At 47.1% G+C, this 25,380-nt stretch overlaps 1 protein-coding gene across 2 annotated transcripts in view; it reads left to right on the top strand.

Moving 5' to 3' along the window:
- The window catches only part of FBXO21 (F-box protein 21), a 48,214-nt gene extending 27,428 nt beyond the window's left edge, over window positions 1–20,786 (top strand). Inside the window, exons 10-12 of one of the 2 annotated variants that reach the window (XM_001156074.7) lie at window positions 6,224–6,414; window positions 8,337–8,494; window positions 17,994–20,786. In XM_001156074.7, coding sequence (XP_001156074.1) covers window positions 6,224–6,414; window positions 8,337–8,494; window positions 17,994–18,184 — 540 coding nt within the window. In that variant the 3' untranslated portion in view covers window positions 18,185–20,786. Of the gene's footprint in view, window positions 1–6,202; window positions 6,415–8,336; window positions 8,495–17,993 lie in introns of both variants that reach the window. The other variant, XM_001155956.7, reaches the window with a different exon arrangement.
- Window positions 20,787–25,380: the final 4,594 nt, after the last annotated feature.

The following is a 25,380-nucleotide window of genomic DNA, read 5'->3' as shown; positions in this document are numbered from 1 at the left end:
AAAAAAAAAAAAAAAAAAAAGAAAAGAAAAGATGTCATCTGTAGCCCACATAGCAAATGTCCTCCCAGAATATATGTGTAATGTGGTAGAGGAATTATTGGAAAAGAAAACTTTCCACCAAAGTTACCAACTACTTGTCCAAGATGTAATCATTTATTTTCATTTTATTTATGTATTTTAATTTTTTTTTTTTTTTTTAAATAGAAACTGAGTTTCACCATGTTGCCCAGGCTGGCCTTGGACTCCTGGGCTCAAGCCCATCTTGGCCTCCCAAAGTGCTGGGATTACAAGTGTGTGCCACCACACCCTGCCTATTTATTTATTTATTTGGGGTTTTTTTTTGTTTGTTTTTTTGAAATGGAGTCTTGCTCTGTCGCCCAGGCTGGAGTGCAGCGGCACGATCTCAGCTTGCTGCAGCCTCTCCCTTCCAGGTTCAAGCAATTCCCCTGCCTTAGCCTACCGAGTAGCTGGGACTATAGCTACACCACCACGCCTGACTAATTTTTGTATTTGTTTTAGTAGAGACGGGGTTTCACCATGTTGGCCAGGCTGTTCTCGAACTCCTGACCTCAAGCAGTCTGCGTTCCTCGGCCTCCCAAAGTGCTGGGACTGCAGACGTGAGACACCACACCCAGCCCCTGCCTATTTATTTTTGATACCAGGATATATATACACTTTTTACTTTAGACTTGTTAAGGAGTTTTTATGAGATGCAGAGCAAAGCAAGTTTCTTTTTTTCTTTTTCTTTTTTCTTTTGTTTCTTTCTTTTTGAGACAGTCTCACTCTCTTGCCCAGGCTGGAGTGCAGTGGCGCAATCTTGGCTCACTGCCACCTCTGCCTCCCGGGTTCAAGTGATCCTCCTGCCTCAGCCTCCCAAGTGGCTGGGATTACCAAAACGTGCCACCACGTCTGGTTAATTTTTATATTTTTAGTAGAAATGGGGTTTCACCCTGTTGGCCAGGCTGGTCTTGAACTCCTGACCTCAAGTGATCCGCCTGCCTCGGCCTCCCAAAGTGCTGGGATTGCAGGCGTGAGCCACCGTGCCCGGCCTGCAAGTTTCTTTAAATGTAAATTTGATAGTTAAATTTTGAGTTATTGTCGAAGTGATGCTATTAACATCCCCTTTTAGGGGGAAATCTTGACATTTGCTGCTGGAGTCCATCTCTTGGGTGACCCCTCATTCAGAGATTAGGGGAGAAAAGTGGCTCATTGCCAGCGCACGTGTGACTGCCTACCCTTAATAAATGCATAATCCCGCTAGGGCCCCTGAGACAGCCAAGGAAAACTCTGGGACTCCCAGTGCGGAAGAAGCCAGGGGGTGCTGAAGAAATCGGACAAGGTTCCTCTCCAGAGGAAGGGTTTGAGGTGTGACCTTGAAAAATGAAAAACAACTTCAGAGGGCAGAAAAGTACGTGACTCCAGTCAGTGGGAACAGCCTGCACGTGGTCCAGGGGTGGGAGGGTGTGGCGCCTGCAGATGTCAGCCTAGCACGGATTTCTATGCTGATGAGTGTGCAGTTTGAGGTGTATTTTTACATATGTGTGTATAAAATTGTTACGGAGTGTGAGACCAGTTTGTGGAAGGCTTTGAGTTTATCAAGTGAAAGGGAGACATTCCTGAGCTGGGAAGGCCTGAAGGTTGTCTTGTTATTGATTGAATTAAATCAGGAAGAGCTAAGAAACATCAGCCGCCTTGGTCACTGTCACAGTAATGCAGGGTTATGATGGCTGTATGGACATAGAGAGGGCGGGATGGTGAGATTTTAAGTCGGGAGTACTGACTGAACGCCTCCTTCCATCTTAGCAGCCCTATAGGGTAGATATTATTTTTCTTTTTGCCATATGGGAAATAATGAAACTGAGGCAGGGAGAAGTTAAATAACTTAGCCAGGTCTCCTGCACATGCCGTGACGGCACTAGGAGTTCAGTGCAGGCAAGCTGATGCCCGAGCCCACCCCATGCGGCATCCCGTGGTACAGTGGGCCAAGGCCAGAGCGCTTCTGAAGAAGCCAGCACACAGGCACCTTCTCCTTCCTGCTGCCAGACCTTCGTCCTCATCATGATCCATAGTTCTCCTTTCCCTCTCTCTTCCTTTCAGTGGAAAAGGTATCCCTCCAATTTTCCAAGGCAAACACCCCTCTCTTCTATTAGAAGAAAAACAAAAAGCACTCCCTGTCCGCCCTGCAGGAATTTCCCTGGGTTGCCACCTTTCCTCCTCCCCCAGAGCTGAAGCTCTTAGTCTGCCTCCCACTCACTCCCCAGGACATCAGGACCCGTTCCCATGCCTCCTCCATAGGCACTGTTCTTGCCAAGGAAGCCAGTGACCCTCTTTGGCTGAAACCATTCTCCTCGTTGATAAATGCAGTACATACTTTTTCTTTCTGTATCTTGCCCTGTCACTGCGGGCTACTCCCTTCTGGGAACACTCGGTTACTTTTGCTCTGTGGTCTCTGGTTCTCAGGCTCTTGCTATTTCCTCCCTTCAAGGCTGAAGGATGGTTTTTAGACGTCTTCTACCCTGCACCTGTGCCCTAGGACAGTTCCCCTCTTCTTGTGTCAGTTTCTGCCTGTCTGCTGTGGCTGCTGGAGCACTGGACCCTGGGCTCCAGACCAGCATATCCACACACCTGCTACACCCCTGCACGTGACTCTGTCTCCCAGACGGGTGAAAGTCGACCCGCTGAGACCAGCACTTCTGCAGCCCGAAGCAGTGCCCTGGCCTCCTGCTTGTCCTCCCTCTCTCGACTCTGAGCCCCTGTGAACCCGCTCTGTATGCAGGCCAGAGGAGTCTTAACAAAATATCAATTAGGTCCCTTCACTGCTTAAACCCCTCAGGGTGGCTCCCCTGTTGCCTTGAAGACCAGACTTGCTCTCCTCCGTGTGGCTTTTAGGTTCTCGGCGTTCTGGCCCTGCTTGCCTGATGCTCCCCACCTCCCGTGGAGTTCCTTGGTCCTCTCCTGCACCCACTACTTTTTCTGTGTGCCTGCACTGTCTTGCTTCAGTCTTTTGCATGTGCTGCGTGTCTGCCCAGGGCCTCTGCTCATCCTCAACTCCATTTGCTGGCTCACTTCTGCCCAGCTGTCAGCTTAGACTTCTGCCTCCTCTGAAACCCCTTCCCTGGTTCCTGTGTGCGGCCAGGTCATGTTTTCCCGTTGTTCCTGTGCTTGCCCTTCCTAGAGCTTTGTCCAGTCTGTGGTAGCTGCTGCTCCGTCATCCGTCTCCATTAGAACATGTTCTTTAAGGACCAGGACCAGGTCTTGTTCCTAACTGTCGCCTTCCCCACGCTCTCAACACAATTCCTGGCCCATGATAGGAGCTCAAAAAATTGTTTAAATGAATAATTAAGAAATAACTGCCAGGTGCAGTGGCTCATGCCTGTAATCCCAGCACTTGGGGTGGCAGAGGCAGGTGGATCACTTGAGGCCAGGAGTTTGAGACCAACTTGAGCAACATGACAAAACCCGGTCTCTACCAAAATAAAATACAAAAAGTAGCTGCACGTGATCGCACGTGCCTGTAGTCCCAGCTACTTGCGAGGCTGAGGTGGGAGGATCTGAGCCTGGGAGGTCAATGCCAAGACTGCAGTGAGCCATGATCACGCCACTGCACTCCAGCCTGGGTGACAGGGTGAGACCCTGTCTCAAAAAAAATGTGGCAGAACTTCATTAGATATGAATAAAGAAGACTCAAAGGATGTCCAGATTTTTCAACACGGGGGCAGTTTATGCCACTCTGAAAGTAGGTATTTGGAGAGCAGGCCTGTTTTGGTAGTAGGAGAGTGTTTTGTGTGGGGTATGATGCATTCATCCTGACCTGAAGCCATCGAGTGCAGATGCCCAGTAGCCTTTAGCAGGAGCTCCCAGCATCAGCATCTGGTAACTGAAGCCCCAGAAGTAGCGGATCCCATAGACAATGGATCTCAAGGAAGCAGAGCCAAGAACTTCAGAGAGAACCTTAGAGGGAACCTGGAATTCAGGGACAGAGCAGGGGCCAGCAAACTATAGCTTGTGGGCCAGATTCACAAAGCCTGTTTTTGTGAATAAGTTGTGTTTGTTTACTTATTATCTATAGCTTTTTTCAAGCTACAGTGGCAGAGTTGAGTAGTTAAATCAGAGACTGTGTAGCCCCCAAAGCCTAGTGTCTCTTCTCTAGCCCTTTACAGAAAAAGTTTACCAACCCCTAGGCTAGAGGGAGAAGAGCAGTATAGGGAAATGCATCATGGGTAATAGACCCTAATCCAGGATCTCCACCCTAGAAGTGGTGGTCTTGCGGCATTCTAGGCCTAGAGTATTTGGTGGGGACGGCATGGTGCCTGGGTCAGCACTGTCTGCAAATACGCCAGGCCCCGAGGCACAATGTCTTCATTTCTGCCCTCTCCCTTCGCTCTCAGCCACACATCCAGCGAAGGTGGGGGTAATTATCCTTGACCTTATCTAGACTTCCTCTGTTCTCTGACGATGCCAAGTTCTGACCATTTTACTTATCTGATGGGGAGGTGGCTGCTAGGAGAGAAGGGGAGCTGTGTGTGTGGAACACAGTGGAGGGGCAGAAAAAGCGGCTTGTTGGTACTCTTTCAGGCCACAAGGACAGCCATTATGCAGGCACTGTCAGTAGGCGCTTCCTATTAAAGTAAAGGGTAAATCTGCGAGTATCCCACAATTAAAAGCACCCGGCTGGAGGTAGAGGCAGAGGGGGATTGGCTGTCTGTTGATTCTTGTCAAAACTGGGTTTGGGGTACTTGGGATTATACTGCTTTGTCCATTTTTATGTGTTTGGAACTTTTTGTAGTAGTTAATTTAAAATGCTCCTGCTCTTGCTAGGATATGACACTGGTTGAGACCAAGAGTTGATCTTCACACCCAGAGCCACAGCCTCACTCCACCTCTCCACAACCCTGTGACCCCGGGCAAGTCACTTCACTAAGCCTGAGTCCTGTTCGGGAAGTGGCAGTGATTAAAAGCTTTTTTTTTTTTTTTTTTCCACCTAATCCTCCCAATTTGAAGATCAAGAAATTACTGACCTTCAAATGGGAAGGATTAAGTGAAACAAAAAGCCTGATGGACTTGGCACAGTGACCAGCAGAGAATAGTGTTCAGTAAATGTTGAGGTCCAGCACGTCGCAGTCTGAAAGGCAAGATAATAACATGGTGCATAAAACTGGAGTTTTCACAATACTTTGACAGGCTCATAATGCATCAGCAAATAGGACAGTGATTACTCATGATTTGATAAGCTAAGAAAGGAATTCAGAGGTAAAAACGCCAGCTAGTCTGACAGATCTGGGCCTAGAGTCCAGGTTGCTGTAATGCACTAAGCAGGCTGTAATCCAGGACTCAGTAAATTGGAAGGAGAACCTTGTCAGAAATTCTATGCTAAGGGCTGTAAACGTAATGGGTGCGAAATAATTGTATGTCTGTGTCTTTTTAAACGTGGAGTTTTTTCCACAGAGGCACTGTGTGCAGTAGAGGCGGTAATAGTGGAGTCAGACAGGGCTGCTACTCTGTGCTACTAGTTTAACCTCTGCATAGATGTAGTTTCTCCTGCTGCCTGCTGAATACCAAATACCATGATGAGTTAAGACCACTGAAGTGACCAGCAGGATTTTAGAACTCTGATATACGTGGCTCCCTCCTTCTAGTGTAGCTTCATAAACTCAACGAATGCATCCCTTTGGTGCCCACTCTGTGACCTTTTCCATCTTTTCCAGCACTGAGGCAGTTGTGTCAGACATCCTCTTGGTCTTGATTAAAGCAATTTAGCATTTTTTTTTCCCTCTGAATTCATGAGTGGCAAGTGAAAATCATTCCTGTGTATTGAAAAAACGTGGATTCTCACATTTCCCATGCCGACCAAGCATGCTAGGTGCTGTTAGAGCCCACCTCATCCAGAGTGCCCTAGGTGGTGGGCCCTCACCTGCGTCCCCAGCGCTTATCCCAGCACACTGGTTTCCAAAGAACTCCTCAGGTTGACACTGGTTGAATTGGGGTATCCTGGGCCAGCTGCCAGTGTTACAGTAGAGCCCAACCCTGGGCATCTGCAGTGCTGATTTGGTGGCGGTCCATCAGAGGATGGTCCAGAGACCTGGACCGGTTCGATCAGGGCATAGCCACCCCTTGTGGTCCTTTGCTTCGTTAGGTTACGTAGGTAGGTCTAAATCCCTCGCCGCAAAAAAGAAAAGGCCTAGCTGAAAATATTATCTTTTAGTCTTTCTGTCTTGTTTTGAAGGTGCTTGACATCCTCCAGCACATCCAAACCCTAGACCCGGGGCAGCACGGGGCGGTGGGCTACCTGGTGCAGCACACTCTAGAGCACATTGAGCGCAAAAAGGAGGAGGTGGGCGTAGAGGTGAAGCTGCGCTCCGATGAGAAGCACAGAGATGTCTGCTACTCCATCGGGCTCATTATGAAGCATAAGAGGTGAGTGCCCGGGATCATCTGTCCTGCAGTGTCCGTTCCAGAGGGGCTGCAGAGACACATGCACCTGCTGAGCCCCCAGGACACAGTGGAGGAGGAGCTGACTGGATCACTTATCCCCCGAGTGCGCACCGCGGGGAAGACAGAAAGCTGAACCTCTTTTTTTCTTTTTGAACCGTGTCTTTGACCTTTGTGTTTTTTAAGCAGCAGCTTACTTTCCTGAGAGATCTTCTAGTGTTTTTAGTGGCCTTTAGATGTTTGACCCTTCTCTGTGTGTGAGAACATGGAAGTAACTTTGTAAGACACAAGTTTTTTCTCTCATTTCCTCATTGTTCTTATATCTTGTCACTTAATCTCAGTCTCTTCAAATCCGATAGGCACTTGGTCTATTTACCAGGCAAAATTAAACTGTATCCAAAATGATTGGAGCAGTTTACATCCCACCAGCAGGCTGGGAGCCTGGAGTTCCAATTCTCGCCTGGTGCTATTGCCAGACCTTTAAAAGTGTACTTACCTGAGAAAGGGCAAATAGTGTTTCACTGTGGTTTTAATTTCTGTTTCCTGGGTTACTAAACCCGTTAAGGTTCTTTTCATATATTTACTGGCTATCCAAGTTCCAAATTTCCTTTTATTAAGCGCCTATTCAAACATTTCATTTTTCTTTTCTTTTTTTCTTTTTTTTTTTTCCTTTGGAGACAGTCTGGGCCTGTTGCCCAGGCTGGAGTGCAGTGTTGCAATCTCAGCTCACCTGCAACCTCTGCCTCCCAGTTCAAGCGATTCTCATGCCTCAGCCTCCCAAGTAGCTGGGACTACAGGCGCACACCACCACGCCTGGCTAATTTTTTGTGTTTTAGTAAAGACAGGGTTTCACCATGTTGGCCAGGCACGTCACTAACTCCTGACCTCAAGTGATCTGCCGTCTCAGCCTCCCAAAGTGCTAGGATTACAGGCGTGAGCCACCACACCCAGCCCATTTCGTGTATTTTTTTCTATTGAGTTATTAGTCCTCCCTAATATGATATGTAGTTGTTCTTCTGTGTATCAGTCTCTACATGACGATAAGTTGCAAATATCTTTTCCCAGTTTTTGGCTGGTGGTTTTCATTCTTTATTGCATTTTTTTTAAACTTTTAAATGGAAATTTGCGAAGATTTATAAGAGAGAAAGGACTATAAGGAACCAGGTGGTGTTCCTGTCATCCAGCCTCAACAGCTGCCATACGGGGTGAATCTTACTCTCCCCTGCACCCTCCAGACCTTCCTCCCTGGGTTAATTGACGCAAGTGCCAGATGCCATTTCACCTGTAGCGATTTCAGTATGTACCTCTAAAAGGCAGGGGCGCTCTCTCCTTCTCTGTCTTTTCATATTTAACATCTTGTTATCACATCTAGAAAACCCCAGTTCCTTAACTTCATGCAGTATCTAGTGAGAGTTCCTATTTCCCCAGTTGTCTCATATTTTTACATGTTTGGATCAGGATTTGTTAGTCTCTTGGTTTTAGAGATGTCAGATTGGTTAGTCTTTTCCTTTACGGCTGTATTTTTAGTGCCTTGTTTTAACAAACCTTCCCTATCTTGAGTCATGAAGATACTTTCTATTTTAGAAGTTCTGCATTTAACACCTGAGTCTTGGTTGTACTGAGAATTGAATTTGGTGTGCTGTTGTCAGGCCAGGTCCCCATACCTTTTTCTTTTGGGTAACCAGTTGTCATCTAATCACTTTTTGTTGAAAAGTTTATTCTTTTCCAGATAAAGTGTTATGTTGATAATAAGAGGTGTTTATAAAAGGGGTTAGGGGTGTCCTGAAAAATGATTCACCGTGGAGTAAAGCAGGTAACTGAGGATGTGAGCTGAGAAGCCACGCCGTTGTCTGGGGGTTGTTGCGGCCGGGTCTGCAGGGGCTGACTGCTCCTCCTGTGTTAACTAGGTATGGCTATAACTGTGTGATCTACGGCTGGGACCCCACCTGCATGATGGGACACGAGTGGATCCGGAACATGAACGTCCACAGCCTGCCGCACGGCCACCACCAGCCTTTCTATAACGTGCTGGTGGAGGACGGCTCCTGTCGATACGCAGCCCAAGGTAAGCGGCGGGTTCCGCCTGTGCCAGTGGCCCCGCGGGCGTGTTTTCAGCGCACGTTTGAGCCCTCGAGTAGGTACTGTGGGCGTGGGCCATCGGTTCCTTCAGAGGCGGCCGACGCCCCATGGCCGGCCTCCTTCGGGCCCACAGTCAGCTAAACGTGGCTGGGTCTGCACAGGTGCCGCCCTGGCGAGGGGTCAGTAGTCACACCCGCCCTCCCCCAGGGCCTCCGCTCCCACAGCCCGGACATCTGATTGGCCACTGTCTATGCCAATCAAATTCCTGTAAGTCCTGCCTCCTGGACCCTGCCCTCGGCTCCTCCCAGACTAGAAGGGAACCGGATGAACACCTGGGGGCCCCCTAGTGCTCCCTGGCCTCCCAAGGCTGTGGCTGCCGGCTGACGCCGGAGACGCCCTCGTGTGGCCACCTCTGGGAACTGCAGCCCACTGCGCCGGCCCTGGGAGCACCTGAGAGCCCGCAAGTGTGCAGTAAGGTTGGGTAGGCGTCTGGGCCACTGCCGCCCCGGCAGGTGCCAGCCTAGGGCAAGGCTGAGGTGGAGACCGACAGAGCCTGTGGAAGCCGGTAAGAGACAAGAATGCCTTCAGTGTGAGTCTCCCTTCTCTTTGTTCCTGTTGAATTTCACCTCTACTTAATAGGATGAATTCAGTGTATGTCTGTCAAAGCATTCACATTGATTAATTAATAATTCACATTTATTAATAAAAATGAATGTGAATGCTAATGTAGTGCCATTCTGTGACGGGCATCATTCTAATGTATATTAACTCCATTTGAGAAACATCATCATCATCATTTTCTAGGTGAGGAAACTGAGGCACAGGGAAGCCATTGAGATTTTAATTTAGAGAACACGATTTGAAGCCAGGCAGCTTGACAGAGCCTCCTCTTCATCCATCATGCTGTACCTGCTCATGTCTGAGTTTTGACCTAACTCAATATTATGTTCTGATAAATCCAATAATCAAAATATGGGATGTATAAAAATCTCTGAACTTTCTGAAAGGCTGGAGATTGCCAGGTGAGGTGTCTCACACCTATAATCCCAGCACTTCGAGAGGGTGAGGCAGGAGGATTGCTTGAGCTCAGGAGTTGGAGACCAGCCTGGGCAACACAGCAAGACCTCATCTCTGCAATTTAAAAATTAGCCAGGCAGAGTCATGTGCACCTGTGTTCCCAGCTACAACACAGCAAGACCCCATCTCTACAAAAAAATTTAAAAATTAGCCAGGCAGAGTAGTGTACACCTGTGGTCCCAGCTATTCAGGAAGCTGGGTTGGGAGGATCACTTGAGCCTGGGAAGTGAAGGCTGCAGTGTGCTCTGATTGTGTTGCTGCACTCCAGTCTGGGTGACAGAGTGAGACCTCATCTTAAAATAAAAGGCTGGAAAATAATGATTATTGTCAGTTAATCAGAAACTGAAAGGATCCCCTGGAACAGCAGCATCAAGATAAATGTTTGTTGAAACTGCAGATCGCTTGCCCTGTCTCAGTGTGATGGGGACGGTGTAAGGGGTTTCTGTGCTCCCTGTGGCAGATGGAGGCACCAACGGTAATGTTATTTAACTTTTGAAGCTGTGTCGAATATAAACAATCTCTAAAAATCAACACATGATTTGGACATTATTGACTGATTCACTGGGCCACTGGTGCCAGCACAAGTCACGTTTGGTAAGCGCTTGATAGCCTACAACAAATGGCGTTCACAAGAATAAATGAGCATTTTCTTTTCAACAACACCGTGGGCCAGTGTCTATGGCTTTACCACATGGCATCATTATTCACTGTTTAGGGTTGGTCTTAAGTATTTGGTTTTAGGGGTTGTGATATGTTCACTTCAGAAGTTGATCTCTAATCATATCTAGGTAAACATGCAATGTAAGGTTTAGTCATAAAATTGTCATTACTGAAAAAATTAATATCTGCTAGTTGGTTTTACCATCTGTTAAATTGAGATGGAACTAAATGATGGGTAATGTTAGCAAACTGGCTTCTTGAATTTAAAATGTGGAACTTCAAAGCTGTTCCTACACTGTGAGAGTTCCCGTCTTCTGCCGGCGGCTCCATCAGCGCTGCGTCAGCAAGCGCTTCCTGAGGGACTCAGAGTCCTGGGCCGAGGGGCAGATCTCCCCCAACATGCCTGATACGTGGCTGTCTTCAGGGTCCTCCCTCTCCAGGGGACTCTCCTCTAGGCCTTCATCTCCTTCCCCCTTGGGGTGTCTGTGGATGTGCTGGTGACTCCCAAAGCCGTGTTTCCATCCTGAGCTCTTCTCTGTGCTCCGTGCCCACCTCTGTAACAGCCCCCGGGCATGTGTGCTTGGAGGGCTCTCAGGGGTCTTCTCTCCAACATTCTTACCCCGACTCACTGAACCCATTGTTTTAACTCGATTATCTCTGTAAAGAAAGAAAAAACATGAACTCATTGTGCCCCCATACCCCCCTTGCTCCTGCCTGCCCCATCTCACTAGTGACACCACATGGGGGCCATGTCTTGCTCTTCTCTCCTTGCCCTCGCGATACATCTGTCTACACACCCACTGCTGTCTCCTCATGTGTCTCCCATTTCCATTCTGGTGGTCTCTGCTTGCCTACTTCCTAACTGGCACCTGCCTCCCGGCCTGTCCCCAACCGGGCATTTTCCTTAGCAACAGCAAGAGGATCTTCCTAGCGTGTCCCTGGACCGGCCACTTGCTGCTTGAATTGACTGACCATCAGGAGTTTCTCATCGGCAGGCAGTGCAGAATGCTTTACCAGGCCCTAGGGATCTGGCCTTCCCCTTACAGCCCCAGCACGGTTCCCACGCCTGACATACTCCAGCCCACTTCCATTCATCTTCTTTGAAGTCATCATTCTTGCTCGCACGTGGAACAGTTAAAAGAATACATCAAATACCCCCATTTACCCTCCAGTCAATTCAACAGTAAATGATTCCCATATTTGCTTTATCTATAGAGATTTTACTGTTTTCCTGCACCATTTGAAAGAATATTGCAGACATGACCTAATTATGTCTGAGTATAAGGAGATTCCTCTGCATAACGACAATTACATTATCACACCTAATAACAATTATTTTATAATATCTAATAGTTTTCAAATTTCTCAATTGTCACAAAATAACTTTATGCCTATTTTTGGCTGGTTTCTTAAAATCAGGATCCAACCAGAATTCATTCACTGCATTTGGTTGTTTTTTTTCTCTTTAGTCTCTCTTATTAAAGACAGTTCCTCATCCTTCATTTTTTTCCCCCCTTTTTCATATGACTTTGACTTTTTAAAGAATCCAGACTGGTTGTCTTGTAAATTTTTTTTTTTTTTTGAGACAGGGTGCTCTGTCACCCAGGCTGGAGTGCAGTGGTACAAACATGAGTCACTGCAGCCTCAACCTCCTGGGCTCAATTGATCCTCCTATCTCAGCCTCCCAAGTAGCTGGGACTGCAGGCATGCACCACCACACCTGGCTATTTTTTGTGTTTTTGTAGAAACGGGGTTTCACCATGTAGCCCAGGCTGGTCTCGAAGTCCTGGACTCAAGCATTCTGCCCGCTTCAGCCTCTCAAAGTGTTGAGATCACAGGTGTGAGCCACTGTGCCTGGCCATTGTCTTATAAATTGTATAACATTTTGGATTTGCCTCATTGGTTCCTTAACTGTATGATGTCTGCCAGCTGGGAGTGAAGTCTGAGTCCTGATTAGATCGGGATAAGAATTCTTGGGGAGGATACTTCACATCCCTCGCCCCGTGCTTCCCACTGGGTCTCATCAGGGGCCCCCTGTGAGTGATACTGAGTTTGGTCACTTGGCTAAGATAGTGACTCACTATTTCAATTAAGAAATCCACGTGGTCACTCTGTAGCATCCTGTAAAGATCCTGTTCCCCAGTGACCTTGAACATCATGGTTTTAGCACTTTTTGAATATCCTTGCCTAAATCTTTGTATGAGAATTGCCGAGTGGTGATTTTTCCACCACTGTTATTCTCTCTACTTCAATGAACAAGAGCCGCCTTCTTCCTCCCTGCCTCTCCCTTCCCCCTCCCTCTCTCCTCCCCTGCCCTTGTCTCTGCCATAGATTCCTGGATTTTTATTTATTCAATGTGTTATAATCACGTGGGACAATTTTATGCTCACATTTGCCCATTTTTAGCCAGTGAGAGGCCAAATTTTAAAAACACATATTAAATATTTTTTGAACATTTCTGGGTTAATGTGTTTTTATGAAATGTATTTTTTAAACACTTTTCTTGATCTAAATTTCCAGCCTTTGGCTCCAATGATCCTATTAGCCCAGGTAGAACCCATTCATAATGCTTTTCTAATTACTAGCTCTGCACAGAGAGTTGAAGAGTGAATTAGAAATCACATACATATATGACATCTTCAAATAGTTTTAGTTTGTACAATGAAGAGAATTCTTTCCCCGGTGTGTACTCTCTCACCTAAACCCTAATGGGATGTCCGGCATCTTGCATGTGTGTAATGTTGTGTTCCCACAAGGGGGCGCGCTTTGATACTTTCATGGCCCTGGGTGGGAGAGTGCCGCTCCTGTCCCGCCTCCTTCCGGACTTCTCGGAAGCTCCGAGTCTAGGTCAGCCGCCCTATTGAAAGGCCAGGAATTCAACTACCATGTGAAAATCTCGTTCTTAAGTTTTGTCTGTAATGGTAAAGCACCTGTACAATGCTTGGCACATGGCATGTCCTCGACAAACGTTGGTTCCCTTTTCCATAACTTATTTGATGCTTCCAAACTCAACTTTCCACCTATACAGTCCTCCCCGCCCGACACACACACACACACACACACACACACACACACACACTTATTTGATACTTCCAAACTCAACTTTCCACCCATACAGTCCTCCCCGCCTGACACACACACACACACACACACACACACACACACACACACACACAGTCCATGGCCAGCTGTACCTGCTGGCAAGTGTGGTGAGGTGAATGGGGATCCCCTGCATGGGGGTGGGGTTGAGTGTTAAGTGGCACAAACATGTCAGAGGATGCTTTGGCTCTCGCTTTCAAATTGTAAAAATCTCAAGCACACATTCTCTTCCAGCCTAGCAGTTCCACCTCGATCCCTCCACACGTGTACAAGGAGGCCTTTGGTCCCTTTGTTAAAATAGCAAGACAATTGTCATTCACAAGGAGTCTTCTAGTAGCCTGGGGTCTATGCAGACTGGAATGAATACTAAGCTGCAATTGAATAAGCCAGTTGCGGGTGAGTGGCTAGAATACATTTTGTTTAAGTACACACACATAAAGCAGTACTAAATTTTAAGTATACTTAGGGTATCTAGCTGCCTATGTGTGTGCTCATAGGAGGACTGCAGAGACACACTGGCACCGATGGTGCTTTTCTCTTGGAGAGGAAGACCGGATCAGGACAGGACAGGTGCCCACACAGGACTCATGGGTAGTGTTTCCATAGTATTTATTCATAGATTTTGGGGTAGCTGAACGTTAAAATAAGCAGACGGATTTCTCTGAAAACTTGAGAATCCAGGAAGATTTCTCAGGATTTTTCAGAACTTTTAAGTGGTGCCTGGTTCATGTTTTACTCAATTAAGTTTTGTGTTACTTAGATTTATCATTTTTCTTACAAGTAAACTTTGTGAAAATCTTAGTGGATTGGCATTTATTTTTCTTTCATAATACATAGTTGCCAACTTCATTATGTTGTTAATTTTTTCCTGTTCTGCTTCTTAGCAAGCTAGGAGCTCAGGCCAGTAAATGCACCAAATCCAGTCCTTGCTTCTCTCTAACAGCCAGGAGTGGGGCTGGGAGCGCCCTCGAGGACTGTCATTTACCTCTTGCCTGGTTTCCCACCGTTCCTGCCTACACTTCTCATGCATCTTGTTCTGGGCCCATGTTCAGAATTCTGTGTAGTAGCTGTTGGGTCATGTTGCCCTGGCAAATCTGTGGTTGATAACCTGAGTTTCTGCTTCTTTCCTCCTCCCAACAGAAGCTGAATGTTACCAACACCAGGCTGTCCCTCGATAATACGTAGAAAGGAAAAAGTGGAGGAGAAGGGAACAATGCTGAAACACAGGGCTGGGTCTCTGGAGCAGGGCTTGTCAGCCCAGCACTAGTCACATTTTGGTCAAGATAACCATTTGTGGGGGGCCATCCTGTGCGTTGTAGGGTACTTAGCAGCATCCCTGGCCTCCACCCACTGCAAGCTGGCAGCAGCTCTCAATTACAACCAAAAATGTCTGCAGACCTTACCAGATGTCCCTTTAGTAGCAAAAGAGCCCCCAGATGAGAACTGCTCCAGACGAACTGGCAACAAAGCAGTTATTCTAAACTACCTGCTTGAATTCTGTGTACTTCAGATACCTATGTCCTGTTTACCAATGACAGGTAACAGTGGTTCCCTTAGAGCAAAGGGGATTTTTGTCTCGATGGTATTCCGAGCTTCTTTACCCTCTACTATTTCTGTGCAGCTCTGCAAGAAAATCCAAACATGGCCAGGCGTGGTGGCTCACACTTGTAATCCCCGCACTTTGGGAGGCCAAGACAGGAGGATCATTTGAGCCCAGGAGTTTGAAAACAACCTGGGAAACGTAGCAAGACCCTGTCTCTACAAAAAAGAAAAGAAAATCCAAAGGCCAGGGCCCTGGCAGCTGGCCTGGTTAAGATACCAGGTTGTGGTCATGTCCCCGTAAGCCTCCTCAAGGAAAATATGCTTTGCTAGTTGGTTCCTCCTGTTACTGGATGTGAAGAGGGAGGTGGCAGCAGTGGGTGGACAGGAAAGGGCATCTTAGCCAGTGGCATTTTGAAACATTTGCGGCATTTTGTTTTTTAACATTTATTGATTTTTCCCAAGAGAAAATCATCTCTAGAGACCTGGCGACAGTAGAGAGATCAGAGTTAGTGGATGACTCAGTTTCCTTCGGGGAAAAGTGGGAGGTCCTGAAACCACAGGCTCCTGTGTGTTAATGTGGGCTGGAGCGTCCCTTTGGGGGCAGCGGTGTTCTCTGAGTCTACCCAGCCCCTCCCCGCCTGCTGTCTCCTGACTGTTGGATTTTTCTTACTTCTGGTTCCCTTCAGCCCTGGAATGGGACTGTCTGGTTTGAGTCCGGGGTTAAATCCTTGGGCAGCCCACGCAACAGCAGAAGGGGGCTCCTTCCAGGGTTACGTGGCAGGGGTGCCTGTGACACCGCTGTGGGGTCTGGCACGTTGTAAGTGCCCAGTTTAAACTCTGTGCCACTGTGCCACGTCATGGAGCAACCCCTGATCCATGGCCTTCCAGGCCCTTTCTAAGTGGTACAGCCTTTCTACCCCCACCTTTCTTGGAGGATCTTACAAACAGGTTGCTCATTTTCATGGCCGCCTCCTGCTTTGCTGAATTAATGTGCCATCATTTATTCACACAGTGACCTACACTTGGACGTTTACACTGCTCTTCCAGTTTTCCTAGCATAAGTACTGTTAAGGTAAACAGCCTCCATACATTTATCTCTGCACATGACGTCTCTGTGACTTCCTCAGCGGTACTGATTTGTTCAGGCAGTTCTGTCCCTGGTCACAGTCTGCCGAAACAGCCTAAAACAACATATTCTCACATTTCTTCAGCTCCTCCTGTTTTATGGTTTAAAAAGAACCCTGCAGATTGAGTCCTACAACTCCTTCCCCCTCTCCCCAAAGACTACCAGTTAAAGTCCGTGCTTCAGAAAGATGCCTGCGTTCATCCTGTGTACTTCGGGGATGCAGGGCCTCTGATGCCCTGACTTTGTGTTTCAGGATGTTTAACCCAGCTGTTTAAGAAATAATAGGCCACACTGTTTGTGTCGGTGAGCCCATCGTTGGCCTTACTGGTATTAATTCATAGACCCATTTGCGTTCATTCGAGTGATGGGCAGTGCCAAGGATGGCTTCAGAGTGATCGGAACTGGGGTGCCCTGGGGACACAGTCACAATAGGAGGATCTGCCCAGCCCAGCTCCCTTCCGGTGTCAGGTCATGGAGGGCATAGCTGGGCTTCTCCTGCATCAGGGGCCACACCTAGTCTTGGGCCAGGCCTCCGTGGGCGGCAAAGAAGGGCGCACAAAGCACCGTCCTTTAACTGGCCCTGTGGAGGAGCCTTGTTCCAGGTGTTCTGGGGAAGTGGGAAACCAAGCCTTTTAAATACCTTGCCTGTATTATCTCTTTTTTTTTTTTTTTTTTTTTTTGAGATGGAGTCTTGCTCTGCTGCCCAGGCTGGAGTGCAGTGGTGTGATCTTGGCTCACTGCAACCTCCGCCTCCCAGGTTCAAGCAGTTCTCTGCCTCAGCCTCCCAAGTAACTGGGATTACAGACGCCCGCCATGACGCCCAGCTAATTTTTGTATTTTCAGTAGAGATGGAGTTTTACCATCTTGGCCAGGCTGGTCTTAAACTCCTGACCTCATGACCCCCTACCTCATCCTCCCAAAGTGCTGGGATTACAGGCATGAGCCACTGCACCTGGCCCTTTTTTTTTCCATTTTTTCAGTCTTATTTTCTATTTCTTTCTTTCTTTCTTTTTTTTGAGACGGACTTTTGCTCTTGTTGTCCAGGCTGGAGTGCAATGGCATAATCTCAGCTCACTGCAACCTCCTCCTCCCAGGTTCAAGCGATTTTCCTGTCTCAGCCTCCTGAGTAGCTGAGACTACAGGAGTGCACCACCATGCCTGGCTAGTTTTTGTATTTTTAGTAGAGACGGGTTTCACCATGTTAGTCAGGCTGGTCTTGAACTCTTGACCTCAGGTGATTCTCCCGCCTCAGCCTCCCAAAGTGCTGGGATTACAGGTGTAAGCCACTGCTCCCGGCCTTATTTTCTATTTCTCTAGTGGCAAAATAGAGAACAGAGAGAAGAGGTAGCATGGTTTTCCCAAGAGATGGTACAGATAATAACATCTGATATCCACATGGGGTCTGGAGGTGCAAGCCACCTTCCTTTCATCCCACGGTCTCACAGCAGCCCTGGAAAGAGGCTGCTCTCTGTTGGAAGCTAAGGGCCAGTGTTGGAAGGAGCTCGGGTGGAAAGTGTGGTCTGCATGAGGGGCTCCTGTGAATAGAGGAGAGGGGTGGCAGGTACGAGACTTGTCACCATGTGACATGGCAGCTTCAGAAACTTAGCCACTGCCAAAAAAAGAGCAGGCAGGGATAATCTTGTCCCATTGTCCAGTCAGAGAGACCTGTTGAGTCTCTAGTTTGCCAGTCCCCAAGAGACCTTTGGAGTTTTGCTGGAGCCAGACATCCTGCTCAGAGATGAGGAAGATCCTGCTGTTCCGTGGGGAGCTCTTGAGACACCCGTGCCACCACTCACCTTCTCCTGATTGCCACTTGCTGCCCTTTTCCCATTACCCTCTCCTGACTCCATAAACATCTTCAGTCTTCCCTTCTCCACCCCAAAAATGCCACCTGGAAGGGGTGATGGGAGGTTCTCTGGATGAAAGGTGTGGCAGCAATGGACATTGTAATGAGAATGCCCGTGTGCCTCTTTACCAACAGAAAACTTGGAATATAACGTGGAGCCTCAAGAAATCTCACACCCTGACGTGGGACGCTATTTCTCAGAGTTTACTGGCACTCACTACATCCCAAACGCAGAGCTGGAGATCCGGTATCCAGAAGATCTGGAGTTTGTCTATGAAACGGTGCAGAATATTTACAGTGCAAAGAAAGAGAACATAGATGAGTAAAGTCTAGAGAGGACATTGCACCTTTGCTGCTGCTGCTATCTTCCAAGAGAACGGGACTCCGGAAGAAGACGTCTCCACGGAGCCCTCGGGACCTGCTGCACCAGGAAAGCCACTCCACCAGTAGTGCTGGTTGCCTCCTACTAAGTTTAAATACCGTGTGCTCTTCCCCAGCTGCAAAGACAATGTTGCTCTCCGCCTACACTAGTGAATTAATCTGAAAGGCACTGTGTCAGTGGCATGGCTTGTATGCTTGTCCTGTGGTGACAGTTTGTGACATTCTGTCTTCATGAGGTCTCACAGTTGACGCTCCTGTAATCATTCTTTGTATTCACTCCATTCCCCTGTCTGTCTGCATTTGTCTCAGAACATTTCCTTGGCTGGACAGATGGGGTTATGCATTTGCAATAATTTCCTTCTGATTTCTCTGTGGAACGTGTTCGGTCCCGAGTGAGGACTGTGTGTCTTTTTACCCTGAAGTTAGTTGCATATTCAGAGGTAAAGTTGTGTGCTATCTTGGCAGCATCTTAGAGATGGAGACATTAACAAGCTAATGGTAATTAGAATCATTTGAATTTATTTTTTTCTAATATGTGAAACACAGATTTCAAGTGTTTTATCTTTTTTTTTAAATTTAAATGGGAATATAACACAGTTTTCCCTTCCATATTCCTCTCTTGAGTTTATGCACATCTCTATAAATCATTAGTTTTCTATTTTATTACATAAAATTCTTTGAGAAAATGCAAATAGTGAACTTTGTGAATGGATTTTTCCATACTCTTCTACAATTCCTCCATTTTAAATGACTGCTTTTATTTTTTAATTTAAAAAATCTACTTCAGTATCATGAGTAGGTCTTACATCAGTGATGGGTTCTTTTTGTAGTGAGACATACAAATCTGATGTTAATGTTTGCTCTTAGAAGTCATACTCCACGGTCTTCAAAGACCGAAAAATGAGGTTTTGCTTTTGTAAGCAGGAAAAAAAAAAAATTAATGAACCTTAAAAAAAAAAAAAAGGTTTTGAAGGGAAAAAAAGTGGTTTCACACCTCTTGTTATTCCTTAGAGTCACTTCAAGGCCTGTTTGAATGTGGCAGGTTAGAAAGAGAGAGAATGTCTTTCATTTGAAGAGTGTTGGACTTGTGTGAAAGGAGATGTGCGTGTTGGAATCTGCTTTTCCAAGCCGCCAGGGTCCTGACGGCAGCAGGACGAAGCCTGTTGTGGCGTCTTCTGGGAAAGCCTGACCGTGTGTTCAGACGGCACTGGCTCCTTTCCGAAGTTCTCAGTAACTGAGCCCAGAGTAACTGCACGCCTTTGTGCAGCTCTGGAGCTCCACCAACTCTCGGCCTGCCAGTTCTCAAGCGAGCTAATCTTGTCATTAATCGATAGAAGCTAACTTCCGAAGTTAGGACCTAGTTACTTTGCTCTCAACGTTTAAAATAATGCAGTTGCGCTAGTGAATGGGGCGTTAGGGGCCTGTCTCTGCACCTGTCTGTCCATCTGCCTGCAGTATTCTCACCCATGTTGAATGCCTGCTGCTTGTTTACCCTTTGGAAACCCTGGGGTGACCAAGGTTTGGAAAGCCACCTGAGACCACTTCATAGCAAGGGAAGGCTTTAAGCAGTTACTAGAAAGAGATGGGGATTTGGCCCCTGGCTCCTCCAGCCTGAATGAGCTATTATCCACTGTCCATGTTCCTCATCAGTCAAATCCAAAGTCAAAGGATTTGAACCTGCATCTGGAAATGTAACCACTCACAGCACCTGGCCCGCCAAGGTTGGGAGGATTGTACACTACTCTCATTTAAAGGGGAAAGTTTGATAATACGGAATTAATTAATATGAATGAGATGCATTAATAAGAACCTGAGCATGCTGAGAGTTGCAATTGTTGGTTTTCCGGTTTGATTGATTTCCTTTTTTCTTAGACACATCAAAGTCAAGAAAGATGGTTTTACCTTTACTGACCCAGCTGTACATATGTATCTAGACTGTTTTTAAATGTCTTTCTTCATGAATGCTTCATGGGGCTCCAGGAAGCCTGTATCACCTGTGTAAGTTGGTATTTGGGCACTTTATATTTTTCTAAAAACGTGTTTTGGATCCTGTACTCTAATAAATCATAAGTTTCTTTTTAAAAATTTTCCAAAACTTTTCTCCATTTTAAAAAGCCCTGTTATAAACGTTGAACTTTCACAATGTTAAATATTTGGATATAGCAACTTCTTTTCTCTTCAAATGAATGCCAAGTTTTTTTGTACAATGATTAATAAATGGAACTTATCCAGAGAAACCACGCAAATGGCCTGCCCAATTTCGTTTCAGGACAGAAAGCCCAGCCATGACTTGAGTAGAATGTCTCTCACCTCTCTTCGGATCTAAATATGAAAAGTATGTTCTGCTGAATTTTTCTGAGCATTGGTGAGCGGACAGCCTACCTGTAAACCATGACCTCCTTGCCAAACGTTAATTTTATCAGTTCACTAGTAACCTTTGAGAATTATCTGGTTGTCATGCAAAGATTGCACTTTCTGAATTATGTTAAAACACATGTTGTAAAATGAGAACTGCTTATGCTTTGAAAGAAAACCAGGTTCTTCGTGCGTTCTGTTGCCGTTGATTTGAATGGCTGCGCTGTATACGATGTGTCCAGAATGTCTTCAGAGCACTGTTTCCGTGTGATGTTACTACCTACTATGTGGGAGGAAAAAAGGTTATAGGTTAAACAAAGTCAATTGACTCTATGGTGGTGTTTCTCAATACCTGTGACGCACAGTACTGTGCGTCGTGACTTTCTAAGAGAAGTGTGCAGCGGGTGTGTCATCTTGATATATGAAACCCTGGAATTTCCCTCCCCTACATGCACGCACCGTCCCCGGGGGTCCGGTGTTTGCAGACATGCTTTGAAAAGCTGTCTCAGTGAGACATCAGTTATGTCCAAAATGAGTTTACCTTAGAATCAGACCGGTTTTGCCAGGCGTCATGTTTGCAAACATTATCCACCTAATCAGATTTTGAAAGGCCGGCTTTCATGTTGCCTGCCTGAGACTCATAACAGATCCCCATTATAAGCGCATTTACACAGCAAAATGATTTTATTGAGAAAACCAGCATTAAGTACTGTTGCCAGCTCAGTTTTCCATTGCATACTATCTACTTAAAGTCCCGTTCTCATTTGTAAGTGTTCCAGTCTTTCCCCACGGAGAAAACTGAGCAGAGCTGCCGTGTCGCAGGCTTTCTGCTGCTGATGTCGCATCTCTTTGCTTTCCCCTCCTTAGTCCATACTCCAAGTAAGTGAACTCAGACTACCAGCAACTTTTTAACTGAAAAGTATCTGTGACCATGATGATCAAGATGCAGCTCTTTGTGTTTTTATTTTGTCTTTTTTTTTTTTTTTTGGAGGGAAGGAGAGACATCAACTGGACAAAATGCAAAATTTGGATGTGGGACAATTGCTTTTTGGAGACGTGAATAGCTGTACTGTACGTATTATTTTGTGTGGCATGCTAACTTTGAGCCGGGCACTGGCCTAATAAAGTCTTTGTAATCCTCCCAGCAATCCTATAAAGCAGATGCAGATAGTAAAGATTTTAGGCTTTGCAGGCCACGTACAGACTGTCACATGTTCTCTGTTTTTAAAAGTGTCAACAACATTCTTAGCTCAAGGGCTGTACAAAAACAGGCTGCAGGTGGGATGGTGCCCACAGGCCATAGTTGGCTGACCCCGGCTAGGGTGTAGGCACTTAGCATTCCACTGTATAAAGGGGAAACCCAGGTCATACTGCGTGTGCGTGGGTGGGAAGCCGGATGTGGAATACAGGTGGTCTCTGAGTCGCCAGGAACCACTGAGCTCCAGCTGTTCACACCCACACTCTGCGGCGCAAGCAACTACCTCGCCATGGTTTAGCCTTGGTCTAGCAGCAACTTTAACCTTGAGTGTTGCATTTCTGAAAAATTTAGAATCTTGAAAGTAAAGGACATCCCTTCGGTGAATAAAATTAGGCGCAATTATAGAATACATGTATTATGGCCACGTAGCAATGACTGTATTAGGGCTACGCTAGTTCTGTAATAAATATACCCGAAAAACAACAATGGCTCAAACACCATAGAACGTTTTTGCTTCCATAATATTGGGCAGGGGAATGGGCTGGCAGGGCAGCCCTTATGCAGGCATCAGAGAGAGCAACCTGAGCCGTCCGTCTCCATCCAGCCTGAAGTAGCGGGGAGCATGGAGGGCTGAGACCATCTGGGAGCTTCCATGAGCCAGGTGTGGAAGTGGCACCCCTTATGTCCACTCATTTTGCACGGAGGTGGGAAACGTCCAGTTGTGTTCTAGGAAAGGAGACAGAACACAGTGTGGGTGGAAGCTCTGGTCCACTGCACGGGCCACTCCAGTGTGCTCCTCCACGGCAGGAGACAGCCACGGACAGCTAAGCCAGGCTGTCCGTGGGGACGGACACATTTCTGCAGTCTCCGGCTCAGTCGCCCCTGCTTAAGTAGCACATAGAGGCAGTGGAGTTCCCTTCAGATGGCACTGTCTGTGTACACTCACGGTCTCCACCGCAGATGGCTGCAGCAGCGGGGAGCAGACCTCACCGCGTGGGTCACGTGCACTACCTCTGCCTCAACAGCCAGATCTCAAGTGCCCGGCCACGCCTTCATTCCAGAGGAGGTGCCAAATGGTTTCCTGTGGGCCCGAAAGGAAGAGAAAAGGTTTGGTGGGCACAGACTTGTGTGTGCCTCACCCCCAGAGCCCTCCGCGGTCCCTGCATCCTACTCAGCCCAGTTTCTCTGGGCCGTGCAAGTTCCCTCCATCAGCCCAGCGTGGCGCCTCCGGGATCCCCCACCCCCAATTCCCATTAAGCGGTGAAGCAGGGACAGCAGCTGCAATAAGAACTCCCATTTGAGAAAAAGAAAGAATGAAACAAGTTGCTGGTCTCTAGCAGGGATGAAATCCCACTCGCGGGGGACCTTGTTAAGACCCCTGCCTTTGTCATGGCCGGGGGTGACGTTTCTTGCATAAGCCCTGACTCTGCTCTCCGGGAGGAACTCCCTGCCCTCTGGGAAGTTCTTCCTCAAATCTCATCCTCTCTGGTCTCGTCAGAAGTGGGTGTCGGGTGCATCCTGCCGGGGTGCTGGCCAACTTTCACACTCCACTTCCTGCTGGGTGCAGCTTTAGGGGCCTGTCCAAGACTTTTACTTACTTATTTGTACAACAAGCTTGCAATTCCTCTGGCAATGATTCCCTCTAAAGCTTAGCAAGCCATTAACCTATCGGTGCCAGTAATCGTAGCCAGCTTTATCACCTCTTGGCTCTCCCTTCCCCCTGACTTAACGTGGCTTAATGTGGCTGCCTTCATCTGATATTAACCAAAGGTGAGGCTCACTGCTTAAGTGAAAAATTTTTATTGTTATTTTTTGAGGCCGAATTTCGCTTTTCTTGCCCAGGCTGGAGTGTAGTGGCACAATCTCAGCCCACTGCAACCTCTGTCTCCTGGGTTCAAGCGATTCTCCTGCCTCAGCCACCCAAGGAGCTGGGATACAGGCACGTGCCACCACCCTCAGCTAATTTTGTATTTTTAGTGGAGATGGGGTTTCACCATGTCAATCATCAGGCTGGTCTCAATCTCCTGACCTCAGGTGATCCACCTGCCTCGCCTTCCCAAAGTGCTGATTACAGGCATTTAACGGGCCTTTGTTGTTCGGTGATTTTCTTTAAGACGGAGTCTCGATCTGTCACCCAGGCTGGAGAGCAGCGGCATGACCTTGGACTCCTGGGTTCAATCAATTCTCCTGCCTCAGCCTCCCGAATAGCTGGGATTGCAGGTGTGTGCCACCACGCCCAGCTAATTTTTGTGTTTTTAGTAGAGACGAGGTTTCACCATATTGGCCAGGATGGTCTCGATCTCATGACCTTGTGATCCACCCACCACAGCCTCCCAAAGTGCTAGGATTACAGGTGTGAGCCACGCACCTGGCTTTTTTTTTTTTTTTTTTTTTTTTTTGTTAGACGGAGTCTTGCTCTGTCGCCCAGGCTGGAGTGCAGTGACGTGATCTCGGTTCACTACAACCTCCGCCTCCTGGCTTCAAGTGATTCTTGTGCCTCAGCCTCCCAAGTGGCTGGGATTACAGGTGTGCACCACCACTCCCAGCTAATTTTTGTATATTTAGTAGAGACGAGGTTTTGCCATGTTGGCCAGGCTGGTCTCAAACTCCTGGCCTCAAGTGATTCACCTGCTTCGGCCTCCCAAAATGCCGGGATTACAGGCGTGAGCTACCGGCGCAGCCGATTTTCACTCTCCTCTCCTGTTGGTGTGTAGAAGCAGTGGCCTTTTCCACATAGGACACCTGGGATTTCAGTCTCTTTTCCATTTTAGTTCTCAAATCAGCACATATTTACTTCACTCCTGTTTTTCTTGTCTTCCCTGGTGATAAACAACAAAGAGCCATCTACACACTGTATTCCTTGTCTCTTTTGGCTACTTTCTCTAGACTGGCTGCAGGGCCAGTGGTTCCACCTTACAAACCAAAAGCAACAATTCTACCAAGTCTGACCCCGAAACAGAGCTCTCCAGCCTTCCGGCCTCCCCGGGAGGTGTTTCCTTGCCACTTGACTGCTAGGCTAACACCATAGAGTTTAGGGTTTTTATACAGTGGTGCCCCTCTCAATGGTTTTGTTTATTATTATTATTATTATTATTATTATCATTAAGTTGAAAGTGGGCTAATATTTCCATAGGAAGTTCTATTTCCTGTTTGGCTGTGCAATTAAGAAAAAAAAAACTGAGAACAATGATTCAAGTCTTTGGGAGTGGGAAGAGCTACACGTCATTTAGTAAATGCAGGGAAGGAAGTTGCATAGAATACAGAAAGGAGAAATTTTGGGAGAATGAACTAGGTAGTCTCATTATAGAATCCTTGCATGGTTAGAATTTCCAGCTGGGCACAGTGGCTTGTATAATCCCAACACTTTGGGAGGCCAAGGTGGGAGGATCACTTGAGGCTAGGAGTTTGAGATCAGCCTGAGCAATATAGCAAGACCCCCATCTCTACAAAAAATTTAGAAATTAGCCAGGCGTGATAGCTTGCGCCTATAGTCCCAGCTACCCAGGAGGCTGAGGCAGGAAGATTGTTTGAGGTCGAGGCTGCAGTGAGCTGTGATGGCGCCACTGCACTCCAGCCTGGGTGACGGAG

The sequence above is a fragment of the Pan troglodytes genome, chromosome 10 (genome assembly GCF_028858775.2).
Source record: "Pan troglodytes isolate AG18354 chromosome 10, NHGRI_mPanTro3-v2.0_pri, whole genome shotgun sequence".
In the NCBI taxonomy this organism is placed as follows: Eukaryota; Metazoa; Chordata; class Mammalia; order Primates; family Hominidae; genus Pan; species Pan troglodytes.
This window is presented reverse-complemented; position numbering and strand designations above follow the sequence as displayed.